Source organism: Drosophila suzukii, chromosome X, assembly GCF_043229965.1.
Source record: "Drosophila suzukii chromosome X, CBGP_Dsuzu_IsoJpt1.0, whole genome shotgun sequence".
Lineage (NCBI taxonomy): Eukaryota > Metazoa > Arthropoda > Insecta > Diptera > Drosophilidae > Drosophila > Drosophila suzukii.
This window is the reverse complement of record NC_092084.1, coordinates 24,551,711-24,566,258: the sequence shown is the minus strand read 5'-3', so window position 1 is coordinate 24,566,258 and position 14,548 is coordinate 24,551,711. Positions and strand designations below refer to the sequence as shown.

At 46.4% G+C, this 14,548-nt stretch overlaps 2 protein-coding genes across 4 annotated transcripts; both read left to right on the top strand.

Annotated features, from left to right (window-relative positions):
• The first annotated feature begins 536 nt into the window (after window positions 1-536).
• dec (defective chorion) lies at window positions 537-6,898 on the top strand. 3 transcript variants are annotated; one of them, XM_017067768.4, is made up of 5 exons: window positions 540-770; window positions 1,200-3,606; window positions 3,664-3,926; window positions 4,114-4,253; window positions 6,155-6,898. In XM_017067768.4, the coding sequence occupies exons 1-5, from the start codon at window positions 636-638 to the stop codon at window positions 6,873-6,875; spliced, it is 3,666 nt and encodes a 1,221-aa protein (XP_016923257.3). In that variant the 5' UTR covers window positions 540-635; the 3' UTR covers window positions 6,876-6,898. The 3 variants fall into 3 exon arrangements, with proteins under 3 accessions (XP_016923256.3, XP_016923257.3, XP_016923258.3); XM_017067767.4 differs by lacking the exon at window positions 6,155-6,898 and having other exon boundaries at window positions 537-770; window positions 4,114-6,135; XM_017067769.4 differs by lacking the exon at window positions 6,155-6,898 and having other exon boundaries at window positions 4,100-4,253.
• Window positions 6,899-7,348: 450 nt separating this feature from the next.
• Window positions 7,349-9,507, top strand: Ir7b (Ionotropic receptor 7b). The gene is made up of 2 exons (XM_017090608.3): window positions 7,349-8,176; window positions 8,377-9,507. Exons 1-2 carry the CDS (start codon window positions 7,349-7,351, stop codon window positions 9,505-9,507), a joined length of 1,959 nt encoding a protein of 652 aa, XP_016946097.2.
• The last annotated feature ends 5,041 nt before the right edge of the window (window positions 9,508-14,548 follow it).

The window sequence follows — 14,548 nt, the reverse complement described above, 5'->3', positions numbered from 1 at the left end:
TATGTTTTATAAAATAAAAAAAATTTCGTTTTTTTTTACATTGTAAAATAATTTTAAATTTTCACTTATGCATTCTCTAAATATTATTATAAAAGTTATAAGTTATTAAAAAAATTTTAAAATAGTTGCAGATTACTTATAAAAAAGATGATTTACACTGATAAAACATAACTGGAGCAATTTGTTTTTTAAAAAAGAAAGAAAGTGGACTAAAGATACCAGAATATTTTATTTTTTTAGCCCCTTCCGCGTGATTCCACCCCTGCTCTTTTTGGTCATACTGTTTATCGTGCATCATTTGCGCTGATTTCGTAGAAAAAGCTGGACAGCGGAATAGTTGGGCAAGGTTTTTGCAGCACTTGCAGCTGCGGCGGCTGCTGCGCTCCGGTTTTCCATTGGGGGCACACACACGGAAACCCAGCCCGCTTCCCCGGTGCCCAGTGCGTGTGGTGGACCCGGGTCCGGGTCACGATCGAATCGCCGACGTCTGCATTTTGCTGCCGCCGACGCGGTGTCAAAAAAACTATTTGGACCACCGACCGCCAGCAGTCGGCAGTCAGTCGGCGAAAGAGCTCCGGCGCACACAGATCGATCTTCCGCGTTCTGCGTTCCCCCGAGATTAGTCCACCACCAGGATGAGATTGCACAGCCTGCTGCCGCTCCTGGCACTCCTTGTCGCCCAGGCGGCCGGTCAAGATCCCCCGGCGGATGCCGGAAAAACGACCAACTCCTCCACGGACACCAGACCAAGGATTCCCACCAGGGATGAGGTGAGTTCAATCTGGGGTCGTCTAGTACCCAAGTGAATGGTAAAAACTTTCCAGAATTTAAAAACCTGAGTTTTAAAATTTTGAATATATATATAAAAGTGAAAAAAACCTACAAAATATTAAAATAAATATTTGATGCAGGTCTTAGTGAGTAGATATATTCATATAATATGTTGTATCAAATTCTAGTATTCCTGCCAATGAATGAGCAGTGTTTCAAGAAATTAAATTAATTATTTTAGATAGCTTATTAAAACTCTCTACAACATTCTCGAATTTTAAAATGATAATTAAAGTAACATGGTTAATTGTGTTTTAAAGAAAGAAACAATTGATCAACCTTTTGTTTTTAGGTTGATCATTTGATTCTTTCTTTGATGAAGTTTTTTAGTATTCCTTTTTAAACCCATATTTTTTACTGCTTTTCAGATTCTTGGCCAGATGCCGCCCATCACTCCCATTCGCACTGGCAATCCCCAGATGGACGCCTTCTACATGATGTTCCCAGCGTTGGGCAGCCTCCTCCGCTGGGGCAGCCTGTTCCCGGCCTACTCGTTCCTGGGTGCCATTCCTGATGACCTCCAGCCCTCTGCAGCTGCCTCCAAGGTGGTGCTCGTCCTGGCCGAGGATGCCACGGCCAAGACGCGAGTTGCTCGTCAGAATACCGCGCCCAATCCTCTGGGTCAGCTGATGAACTGGCCACAGGACTTCCAAATGCCTGCAATGCCCGACTTTGGCCCGCAGGTTGGATCGTTTTTTGCCCAACTGCCGACTTTGCCGGCCATGCCTAGCCTTTTGGGTGCCGCAGCTCCAGTTCCTGCTGCCGCTCCAGCTGCTGATCCTGCTCCTCCGGCACCGGCTCCAGCTGCCGATCCTCCAGCATCCGCTGCAGCCGACACGGTTGCCCAACAACCTATCCTAAGCCAGGCAGCTCTGCAGAACGCCTTCTCCTTCCTGAATCCGGCGAACTTTGATGCCAGCAGTATACTGGGCCAGGGTATTCCCCAGGGTATTTCCCAGCTTCCTCAGCTTCCCCAGCTGTCCCAGAGTATTCCCCAGCTTCCCCCTCCCAATATGGACTTCGTGGCCCAAATGCAGAAGCAGTTCTTCCCACAACAAGCAGCTGGAACAGATGCCCAGGCCTCCGACATATCCGAGGTGAGGGTGCGTCCCGAGGTTTCCTACTCGCCAGAGGCACAGATGGCCCAGCAGAAGATCAATGCGGCAATGGAGAAGGAGCAGGAGAAGGAACAGGATCAGGAGCGAGTGCCCCTCCTCTGGTTCCGAATGCCCAGCACTCAGGGCCAGGATGCGTCGGAGGAGAAGACCCTGGACGATCTGCGAGTGGAGGCCAAGCTGAGGGCCTTCGAGCATCAGGTGATAGCCGAATTGAAAATGCTGCAGAAGATCGAGCTGCTGGCCAAGCAGATGAGGTCCAATGCGGCCGCACAGTCTGGAGATTCTCCCAACCGGGTTAGCTACCCCCTGAGTCGCACACCCGTCCACAAGATCACACGGGCCGATATCGAGCAGGCTCTGCGGGATGATTATGTCCGGCGATTGGTCAACAAGGAGGCCCAACGCAAGGCCAGGAACCAACCAGGCCATACCAACCAGAAGGCAAACGGCTTGAAGCGTCAGGCTATGCCCCAACAGACTCTGTCCAAGGAGGACATCGTCCAGGTCATGGCCTATGCCTATCGCATGGCCAACGAGCAGATGGAAGCCGAGAAGGGCAAGCAGGACAAGATGTACGCGGCCTACAGAAATTCCGAGGGTCAGACGGCCAACCAACAGGCCCAGGATCAGAGGCAGATGGATCAGCAGAGACAAGTGGGTCAGAATTCTCAGATGCAGCGACAGTGGTCAGAGGATCAGGCCAAGATTCAACAGAATGAACAACAGAGACAAGTGGGTCAGAATTCTCAGATGCAGCGACAGTGGTCAGAGGATCAGGCCAAGATTCAACAGAATGAACAACAGAGACAAGTGGGTCAGAATTCTCAGATGCAGCGACATTGGTCAGAGGATCAGGCCAAGATCCAACAGAATGAACAGCAGAGACAAGTGGGTCAGAATTCTCAGATGCAGCGACAATGGTCAGAGGATCAGGCCAAGATTCAACTGAATGAACAGCAAAGACAAGTGTCGCAGACCTCTCAGATTATTCAATCTATGCAGCAACAGCGACAGTGGGCCGAGGAGCAGGCCAAACTCCTACAGAATGAACAACAGAGACAAGTGTCGCAGGATTCTCAGATGATTCAAACGATGCAGCAGCAGCGACAGTGGTTAGAGGATCTGGCCAAGATTCAACAGAATGAACAGCAGAGACAAGTGTCGCAGGATTCTCAGATAATTCAAACGATGCAGCAGCAGCGACAGATGGCCGAGGATCAGGCCAAGGCTCAAGGAATGACCCAACAGAATCCCACGATGATGCAACAAAGGCAGTGGGTGGAGGATCCTCAAGTGGTTCAACAGATGCAGCAGAGGCAGTGGGCCGAGGATGAGGCCAGAATGCAGCAGAGGCAGATGATGGAACAGCAAAGACAATTGTCCGAGGAGCAGGCTCAGCAGAATGCCATGATGATGCAGCAAATGCAGCAGAGGCAGATGATGCAAGAGAATCCCGCGATGATGAAGCAGCGCCAGTGGGCCCAGGAGAACCCCCAATCGGACCAGCAGCCCTCGATGATGATGATGCAGCAACCACGAATGGAGCAGACTCCCATGATGATGGAACAGGTCGGCCGAAATGATGATCCTATGGACGCCATAGTTGGTGAGGCGGGTCCCCAGATGAAGGAGAACGAAGGAACCGCCCGGCACAAAGGTAATCTCTTCGGGGTTTTTCGCAGTCCTGACTCAGTGCCTCCTGTCTCTCCCACAGTGGATTTCTTGGGAATTGGCGGCAACAAGCGCAAGAAGTTCAAGTCCAATTCGCCACCGCCCACGGTGATCAACTATTACTACTCGGCACCGGTTCAGCGTCCCGTTGCCCAGGGTTACGGAAGTAGTTATGGAACCAGCTACGGAGGCGGGGGCTACGGATCGAATGCCTATGGTGTGCCCTCCCCATCGAACGCCTACCGGGCAGCCGTGGGCAACGATGAGGTGGACTCAATGCTGCGCCAGCATCAAACGATGGCCAGGGTAAGTTGGCACCTATGTAGAACCACTAGAACCACCACAAACCACTAAAACACCACATTGATCACCACACCACAGCACACGCCACACTTTCACACTGGAACACGTAGACCGTAGTCCTTCATTTGATCCATTTCATACGATTCATTTCGCCTTTTTCTCATGGCATTAAACAGGCGACGCATTTCAGACAATAAACCCCATCCAACAACCAAGCCAAGTCGGTGGATCGGAGAGGCAGGAGAGCAGCTCTAATCCTCCATTGGCGACGACACCAGCTCCCCAAGAGCAACCACAGTCACAACCGCAAGAGCATCGAGTCCAAAAAAGGTTAGCCATTTTCCACAGGTTTGGGCGAGGGGTATATAATACCACATCCAAGGGTTGCGGATGCGGCAGGTTGGATTGTCTATGTGGCAGGAGTTGTCAGTGCGGAAGATCGGGAGCAGGAGCAGTCAGTTTCAGGGGATCCTGCCAGTGCAAGGCCAATCGCCGAAGCAAACGGAACGTGGAGTATGGAACCCTGGAGACCATCGATGAGGGTTCCCTCAACGAATTGCGTAGGGAATACAAGCTGGGACTTAAAGAGATCACACTGAATCCCGATGAAGATCCCGCAGAGGCCCTGATGCGCTACAATGCGGCCTCTATTCGTGAGGCTTTGGAGAGAGCCAGTATGGAACCGCTGGAAATCGGTGGAGATCAGTACGAAGAGGGAACGCCAGAGGAGGCCGTGGTGGAGGAGCCAATGCAGCATGATCCCAATGCAGGGTACCAGTATAATCACCAGGACTTTGTGCGCCTAACCACTTCCACAGCGGCACCAACGAAAAGCACCACAGAAGCCACCACTCCAGGACCCAGTGAAACCACCTCAGAAGCCACTGCCACAACCACTGAAAGTGCCAAGAATGAGGAAATTGAAATGCAGCAAGATTCGGTGGCTGAGAGCTCCCATGTAACCAAGTCGATATCCAAGCAGGAGCAGGAGATCCATCAGCTACACAGCATAGTGGATGAGCTGAAGAAGGAGATCCTCAAGCTGAACCTCAGATGCAGCAAGATAGTATCCAACAATGTGGTCAAAGAAAAGCCAGTTACGAAAAAGGAACCAGCCAAAGTGGAGGAAGAGTCTTCCAAGCAGGCGGAGAAGCCCAAGGTGGAGGAGAAAAAGAATGAAGGAGAGCCAGCTACAGTGGAGCAGGAGGAGGAGCAGGAAGAGGAGGAGGATGCCGAGGGTTCAAGTAGCTCCACCACCACCACCAGTAGCCCCACAACCACAGAGACTCCACCAACGAATTCTTCAAAAGCTGAGACCAAATGCCAGGTTCCCCAGGCCAAGGCCAAAGTGGATGAGCCAACTGGTATCTCCAATAAACTGGACTACGAAGATGATACCAATTGGCAAAGCATTCTGGCCAATCGGGGCTATGATACGGAATACCTGACCAAGAACCATGAGGCACAGTTCACCCAAGGCCAGAACCTGGAGTTGCCAAAGACATGTAACTACGATAACAATGGCAGCCAGGAGTACGCCCCCTATCCGGAGTTCCAGGCGGATGAGCCCCATTCCGATACGGGGACTGAGGGCAAGACCAAGAGGGCCTTGAGTGTGAAACAGCAGGCGCAGCTCCTCAATGCGGCCCTAAATGATGGTGGTAGCGATGCGAGTGATTCACCCACCACACCCACACCGTATGCCATGAGGGGAAAGTTTGTGCGGCGTAGGAGGACTCCCAGTCCGAGGATCACAAAAGAAAGCCATGATGGTTGGGTGCGTTCCACCCGTCAAGTGAGAACGCCCCAGCGACCCAAAAAGTCCGTGCCACAGGTCAAAAAGGTCAACTCGCAGGTCACCACGCAGGCCACCGTGAGCAGCACCAAGCTAGACAGTTTGGTGGATGTGCTCAAGGATCTGTTGCGTCTGCAAATCCAGAAGGAGAAAAAGTCCAGTCTCCTCAGGGCCCAGAGCAATATCGTCTCGAAAACCCCCAAAACCATTAAGCCCATCAAAGTCATCAAGCGAAAGAGGTTGCGTAGAAGGCAACACAAACCCATTGCCACCACCATCAGAACTTCCATCCAACCTAAAGCATAAGCATAACTAACCCACAAATCCTAACTAAACCTAACCATAATCTAGATAGAGTATATCAGCATATTCACTAATCATTCACCAACCATTCATGTCCATCTTTCATTTGCATATCCTCGGTCCATTACGTCAGTTCATCATCAGCACCATCCGAAACCGAAATCGAAAACGCAAACGCACCATCATCATCCGACCCCCAAGTGGGTTCCATTTACACCTACGGCGAGGGACTGCTGCATCCGTTCATGGGTCTGCTGCCGGTGGACAGACCCGATGATCCCTGGAACCAGAAGCCCTACGATCCGCACCATCCTCTCTACTCGGGCGGCGGGAGCTATGCGGCCTATCTGAAGGATGGTCGTCATCGCAGGGATACCCACATCATGGGTCAGGGATCGGAGAATGGCATCCTAACGCCCGGCATGTTGGAGAGACTGCTCCGAATCAAAGTGGACTTCCAGCGTAGGTTTCCCCATCTCTACCAGGGCATGCTGAATCACCATACGAATCTTACCCGCGTTGAGGTACAGCCTCCGGTTCTGGGCAACGTCACCAAGCCCAAAGTGAAGGCCCGGGAAGAGGATGAGACGGATGAGCCCGTCTTCGAGTTGGGAGCCGCCGAGCGTAGCCTGTTCGAGGACGAGGCCAACGATCCTCTGGAGAATGAACCCGAACCGGAACCAGACGAGGAGGACGACCGGGATGTGGAGGAGCCTAAGGAGAGCGGTGAACCCAGGGACTTTAGCAGCAGCAGAAAATACCGGGATGACAACGATATCGACTACTTCAATTTCGACGACGATGATGTTGATGATTCGACTTTTTTTTATAAAGCCAATAAAAATAAATATTAAATATTATTAATGTGAAAACAAAACCATCAGTTGTGTTGCTTACTTAAAATAGCTTTAATTAAGGAACCCCCAATGGAAAGTTAAGAAATACATTTTAAACTATCACACAAACTTACATTAATCTCTAAAAACTTACTGGGCTTATTTGAAATAGTCATGGCCCCAGCTAGAAACTTTTTAAGTTAATGTATTGATTTTGTAATATAAGTACCGCCAGTTAGTCAAAACGTAGGTGTCATAATGCCTTAATTAGCAGCCTTAAGACTAAAAGCATATACAAAGTAAACCTACTTATAAGTAGATAAATCTCCCTTATTAATAGGTAACCAAGTGGGTTCCCAAGAGGAATCGCCTTTAATGTGATATGATTAACGCGATTGAACAGGGCCATTCTCGAAATTTCCCCTGGGATCTAGAAAGTCTAGTCCAAAGTGTTTACACTTATACAACATTCATCTGGCAACTCTTTCGCCATGAAGTTCTGCCTGTATATTATTTTTTCTTGTTGCTTTGTGGTGACCAAAACAATGGGATCCGGATCGGATGAGGACTTGGCAAGGGCTCTAGCCCAAGTGGTGGTCAATTCGGAGATGGGCAGCTTGAAGACCTTGTACATCTACACCCATAGAAGCTCCCAGACGACTGGTGGCCATTTGGAGGAGCTGCTCGACCAGGTGCTGATGGCTTTGCCATCCACTTCGCAGGCACGCAAGCTGTACATTCAGCAATCTATGGAGTACAAACCATATGTACATGCTGTCCTGGCTTTGGTAGACGACCTTCCGGCTCTTACGGCAATTTACGGACGCATTCGAGCCACCCAGGATTTGTCGTACACCCTGATATACATGTCCCTGCCCACGGAGGCGTATGGCGGGGAGATTCAGTTGGTCCTGCGCCTGTTGTGGCGCCTCAGTGTGCTGAATGTGGGCGTAGTACTGCGTCCACCTGGTGGTCAGCTCATCATGGTCAGCTATTTTCCTTTCAGTGCATCCCATGGCTGTCAGGAGATTTTGCCCAATGTGGTGAATCGCTACCAAGTGGAAATCGGACAATGGGCTAGCCAGGATTATTTTCCCCCTAAGCTGGGCAACTTCTATGGCTGTCTATTGACCTGCGCCACCTGGGAGGATATGCCCTATTTGGTTTGGCGCCGCGATGGAAGTGAATCTTTTGTGGGCATCGAGGGTGCTCTGTTGCAGTTCATGGCCGACAATCTGAACTTCAGCGTGGGTATCTACTGGATGAATAAGGAGGAGGTGCTGGCCACTTTCGATGAGTCGGGCAGGATTTTCGATGAGGTATAAGTATAGGAAAAAAAAGGATCAATTTGATATATTAATATACCATTAAATAATGTTAATGTGATACTGAGAAGTGGTATTTTGTAGACATAATTGTTCCATAGGTTTATAAAATAATCATCATATCTGAACCATTTTTTTTCTGTGTATTATCTTAACAATTTTTATAAGATCTATGATATTTCTGGTTCTTTCAGATTTTTGGCCACCATGCGGACTTCTCCCTGGGCGGTTTCCATTTCAAGCCCAGTGCCGGCAGCGAGATTCCCTATTCCCAGTCCACCTACTACTTCATGAGCCACATCATGTTGGTGACCAATCTGCTGAGTGCCTACTCCACCTACGAGAGGCTGGCCTTTCCCTTCAGCCCACTCCTGTGGAGGGTTATTGCCTTGGTCCTGATCCTGGCCTGCCTGCTCCTCTTGATGGTGCATCGTTTGTGGCCTGGTCATGAGTTGCCCAGGAATCCGTACTATGAGCTCTTTGTTCTGACAATGGGTGGAAATTTGGAGGAACGCTGTCTTCCACTTGGATTTTCCGGTCGATTGGTACTGCTCACCTGGATGTTTGGCACCTTGGTCCTGAGGATTGGCTACCAGTCGGGAATGTACCAGCTGCTGCGCCAGGATACGCAGAGGAATCCGCCACAAACCATATCCGAAGTGCTGGCCCAGCGTTTCACCATTCAGTTGGCGGAGGGCAATGAGGCCAATATTATGGCCAGTTTGCCGGAGCTGCGACCCGAGCAATTGGTTCACCTGGAGGGCAGTGAGTTGCAATCCTTTCCAGCTCTGGCCCAGCAAAGTGGCTGCTCCGCCCGGTTGGCCATCCTTACGCCCTACGAGTATTTCGGGTACTTCCGGAAGGTGCATCCGGTAAGCAGGAGATTGCATTTGGTGCGGGAACGCATCTACACCCAGCAGTTGGCCTTCTATGTGAGGCGTCACTCGCATCTGGTGGGTGTGTTGAACAAGCAGATCCAACATGCCCATGCCCATGGTTTCCTGGAGCACTGGACGCGCCAGTATGTGAGTGCCGTAGATGAGGCGGATGAGAGTGTTTCCAGGATTGCCTCCACTTCGTACCAAACGCTGGACGGGATTGAAGGCGATCCACGGCTGTCGGAGGCCGAGGAGCAGCAGGTGGCTCCCGTCCGCCAGAACGTGCTCTCCATGAGGGAACTGGAAGCCCTATTTTGGCTTGTCCTCTGGGCGAATCTGGGAGCAGTGGTGGTCTTCCTCATAGAATTGCTGCTGCCCAGGTTAAAATTTGGGAAAAGGATTACCAGAATACCAATTAGGGTACCAAGGAAAACAGATGGGAAATAAAATATATTTTAAATAAAGAATTAAATAAATATTTTGATTGTTTTATAAGTTACAAAAGTATTATTATCAATTACAAAACAGTTGGTAATAAATAAACTTAATAAACATAATAAGATAAATATACATTTTAAAATGAGTAAAGATACTAAAGGTACTAACTAATTATTTTGATTAAAAATATTGGTATAAACTAGTTTGCAATAATTTAATGAAATTTAAAATAGATTATTAAACAACAAAATGATGAAATTTTAGACATACCTAAATGGTAGACATATACCAAAATAGTATTATATTAAATTTATAAGGAAATACAATATGAAAAATATATTTATATCAGTTAGAAAATAGTTGGAAAAAAATAAAATCATGCTAAAAATGAATAGAGGCCAACGATATGGCAAAGTTTTAATAAAAAAACCATGAAATCGCAGTGTTTAAAAAATCTTCTTCTGTTGCTCAAAAGGACTTTAATAAATGCTGACAAATTCTTGGTTTCATCAAGCACTTTCTTTCCGAGAGAATAATACTGATTACCCGGTACGGAGATGTCACGTTTCTCCTGCCAGGCGGCATAAATAATGCCGGATTTATTTGCGGGCCAGGCGTTTTAATTAAATTACTTCATAATCCACAGAGTCGGCGGGAGGCACTTTCACACCCCACACTCGCCACGCCCCTTCCACAACAAAGGACACCACATCCCCTCCAGCTGCTGGGAATGGCTTCCAGGATAGTTGGCCAAAGTGTTCGCTGCTCGTATCGTAAAAACGCAAAACGTTTTATCTAAAAGCGATAAATTTTGAAAACCAAAACTTGCGCTGGCGAATCAACCCCCACCGATCTGCCCCACCCCCACCTCCTTCAAATAGTTGTCCTTCGGCCACCCACAAAACACCCATCCCCCCCCCTGGAAACCAATCCACCCACCACACACATAGACATCAATTTTGTGTGTGCTTCTTGCCGGCAATCCTTGCAACATTTGCGGCTGCCGTTGTCGCCATCGACTGGTTACATGTAAGTGCTGCCATTGCCCCCTGAACCACTACCCGACCCCTTACCCGACCCCTTACCGGACCCCCTTCCCCAGCCCCTGCCAACCCCCTTCCTTGCCAATCTCTTGCTGCTTTGCTTATCGCCTCGCACATTTGAGCTTTTTGAAATTTCTCGCCACAAAAACTGTCTGTAATGGGCACAACGTTGCCCGGCTTCGGCTTTTTACACTGCCAAAAAAATATACTGAAAATATTTGGAAAAATTCCAACATTGCACCATGAAATGGTAGATTATAGATTACATTTGGACATGAAAAAAATGCTTAAAGGTACATACATAAGTGAATACAACAATAATTTATCATTTAAATACTAAAAGTGTTTAAGATGTTATCATATCTTATGCGATAAGAACATTATTAACAACAACATTATTAAAGACAATCATTAGCCCTGGCAACAAGAACTTTAAATAAATAGTCTGAGGTTTCATTTTTTAAGCATTTCTTATTTAGGTAAACAGATATCAAGTATTTTTAGTACTTACAACATAGTTTGCAAGGTACAGATTCAATATTTCTATTTTATTTCAATTTATAAAAAAATAGGCTAAACACATAAAAAGTTTTTCTCCGTGTTGCTCTTCAGCTTCCTAGCTTTCCCACAGCCCCCAATTTTCCTACTCATCCTTGGGAGCCAACTAGTCGACGACATCGTCTTCGTCCTTGTCGTTCGCTGGAAATTCAAGTAAATGTATTGAACTTAAGCTCATTGCCTGCGATGTCGTTCTCGAGGCAGTCGCAGTCAGCTTCCGAGGCGATACATCCCATCGACCATCCACCAACTACCACTCCCATCTCCCATCTCCATTTTCCATTTCCCCCAACCATTTTCCCCAACCCACCGAACCTCTTTAATACGCTGCGCTGTTTAGGAAAAAAGCAAGCAAAAGGGAAGAAAACTTTATGCAGTTCCTCTTATAAAATGTTTTCTATTTTTGGTTCTTATACATCATTCACAAATGGGAAAGGGGATCTTAAAGTTATACAAAGAGAGTTTTAAATTAGTGGGTATGTAAAAATATGTATACAATATCAGGAAAATAAAATAAAATTGCTCTATTGTATTACGATTATACAGATTATACACTCATTTAAATACCATATACCATAATAATACCATTGTTTGGCAATCTTGACATTAACCAACATCACTCATACGCCATGCGAGCCCAAATAAATGATATTTTTCAGGGTATTCCGCCCAATGCCGCGACTTGAGGTTGAGCTCAACTTCCAGATCCGTTACCCAGCTTTTTGCAGCTCAGTCTGGACTACTCTCCGCAATTGCCATTGCCACATCCACTGCCACATCCCCATTTTCCCATCCTCATCCACTGCGGCAACACTTTGGCTCGTTTGGCAATGAATTTTTATGGCGCGACTTTTACGTCAGCAACATCCAAGGACCAGGGGCGTGGCTCTAAGGGGGAGGGGGGGTCGGTCTTTCCTAGTCTGAAAGTCTGAATCTGATGGAGCGGAACCCTTCAAGGCGAGACATGGCTGCGCGCTAAACAAACATATTCATGACGAGATTATGCTCGCCCCCCATCCAAACTGCACTTAAAAATTTGCATGGCAGGGGGTGGAAATGCATAAAAGGGGGTCTAGGAATTGTCCTCCTAATGGCTGCCCGACTGCAGCAACTGCCAATTTCCGGCCGCGAAATTACATCTAATTAGCTAATCAACACAATTATGGTGCAACCTGCGGCCTCACCCACACATAAGCGTCGAGGATAAAAGGACATCGGCACATGTACACACACACTCGCAGGATTGTTGCTGCACCGGAAGTTGGCCAGACACAGCAGCAACATCGACATCGACATCGACATCACCATCGACATCGACAACATTCGATGAGGACGCGGCTTAGGAGCGAGTTCGTTCCACAGCCGCCACATCCGGCCACGCCCCCCTCTGCAACGCAACGCCCACGGGCGGCGGGCACAGGAACAACCGCCGCACAATGTGGCAAATGTTGGCCACTCATTACGGAGGGCCGAGGTGCCAACTGGAATCTCTGGCCAAGTCTTAAACACAGTAGATCACGAGCACTTGGAGAAATGCAATTTTAATATTTAAATACTATTGCAGAGGAATTTTATTTTATAACTTTAAATATATTGTTAATAAATCATCAAATAACCTACTAGATAAATAAAAAAAACAAATTAATTTGGGATTATTCAATTTTAATTTTTAAATATCATTGCATTATAATTTTATATCAAATTTTAATGATTCGGTTCTGAAATCGTCTACAAAATATAGAAAACCACTAACATTTTATTTATGAACTTTTAGTACTTTAAAAAAATACTAAACTAATTGAAATATTTTTGGCAGGAGATTGGTAAATGTTTTATGTATTAAAAATTATTTTATGCGGGGCTTAAAATTAGTGTTAGGAAAATCTCAAACAACTATTACGTATATATGTGTGTGTATATAATATCTTCATAATACCAGAAAAAGACTAAAAGCTTAATTTAATATTTAAAAAAGGTGAAATATAAATAATATTTATTAAATATTCCAATACTATTTTCGGGTTCGAAATTAGTCCCAAAACTTTCTTCTTTTTATTCAGGAAAGTGACTTATAAATATTTCAGTACGATATCTCATTTTTGGGTTCAAAATAGGTTTTATAAATTTCTTATCATACCAGAAATATACTAAATTTTTAATCAAATATTTAAGAAAGGTGAATTATAAATATTCCAATATTATATCCCATTATTGGGTTCAAAGGAAGTCCCATATCTTTCTTATTATACCAGAAAAGATTGCAATTTGTAATCAATTATTCAAAGGTGAAGTATAAATATTCCATACCATAACCCATTTTTGGGTTCGAAATAAGTCCCGTAACTCTCCTTTAATACCAAAAAATACTACTTTTTTCATAAAATGTTCAAGAAAGGTGACTTATATATTTGCCAATTCCGTATTCCATTTTTGGTTTCGAAATAAGTCCCATAATTTGTAGGTATGGTAATGGAAGCCCCCGGGAGTTCATTGATCCCGGCCAGGTCGCCCGGCCAGCTGCACATGTGGTCTCCACTCAATTATCCCCCGTACGTTCGTTAGCTCATTAAGGCTCCTTGCGCGGCGGGAGCGTGTCCTCCGCCGGATCCTGCTCCGTCTCCTGTTGCTGGCCATCGTCCATGGTTAATATCCTGTGTCAACTGTTGTCCATTCAATTTGCATTTTTGCAATTATTTCAATTAAATCGACAAAAGGAAAGCGTCTGCTCTCCGCAAGGCAAGGCGAGTCCTTCAAATGAGTCGATGATTGTGGGGGGGGGGGGAGGATTGGAAAAGGGGGCGGGGCAGGATCGGCTGCCCGGTGAGGAATATAATTTCCTCGCACCGGATGTGACAATGAATACGCATTAATAAGTGCATACAAACGGACAGACGCAGTCGTTTTATAAAGCTACAGTGAAAAGGGCAGGGTAGGATTATAATATAATAATATGCTTCAATAAAGGAAAGCATTTTTACAGACAAATATATAAATAAAAGAGATTGTTGTTTTAATACGAATTTAAAAATAGTAGCCAGGTTTTTTATTTAATTTTTTATTTAAGCAATTGATTTACCCATTATTTTGTCTAATTTCTGAAGAGCCAGCAATTTGCGTGCCCTTCTGTGTAATTTATTCATGGGATATCCCACCGTGGGATATGTTTACAATTGTTGAACTCCCGCTGAGACGGTGCGAATCAAACCGAATCGGGTCGCATTCTTTTGTTGCCACCGATGTTGCTGCTGCGTGCCTTCCGGTGGGTAAATTGATATGGCCTCCGTTCCCAAACGGTGTCGAACCACCCAACCACCCAGAAATCCAACCATCCAACCACCATTCAACAGCCAACTACCATCCACACACACAAGATGTGGCATGAACGGAATGCGACATGAATGGCGGGCTAATTTTGTGGAGCGCAACGGGCGGCTCGCTTTTAACAATAT

Excerpts from the sequence above, each read along its gene's own strand:
- dec (XM_017067767.4), top strand. The coding sequence starts at position 636 with ATGAGATTGCACAGCCTGCTGCCGCTCCTGGCACTCCTTGTCGCCCAG. Across the intron at positions 3,607-3,663 it reads AGGAACCGCCCGGCACAAAG|TGGATTTCTTGGGAATTGGC; the intron begins GTAATCTCTTCG and ends TCTCTCCCACAG. Across the intron at positions 3,927-4,113 it reads AGCATCAAACGATGGCCAGG|ACAATAAACCCCATCCAACA; the intron begins GTAAGTTGGCAC and ends GACGCATTTCAG.
- Ir7b (XM_017090608.3), top strand. The coding sequence starts at position 7,349 with ATGAAGTTCTGCCTGTATATTATTTTTTCTTGTTGCTTTGTGGTGACC. Across the intron at positions 8,177-8,376 it reads CGGGCAGGATTTTCGATGAG|ATTTTTGGCCACCATGCGGA; the intron begins GTATAAGTATAG and ends TGGTTCTTTCAG.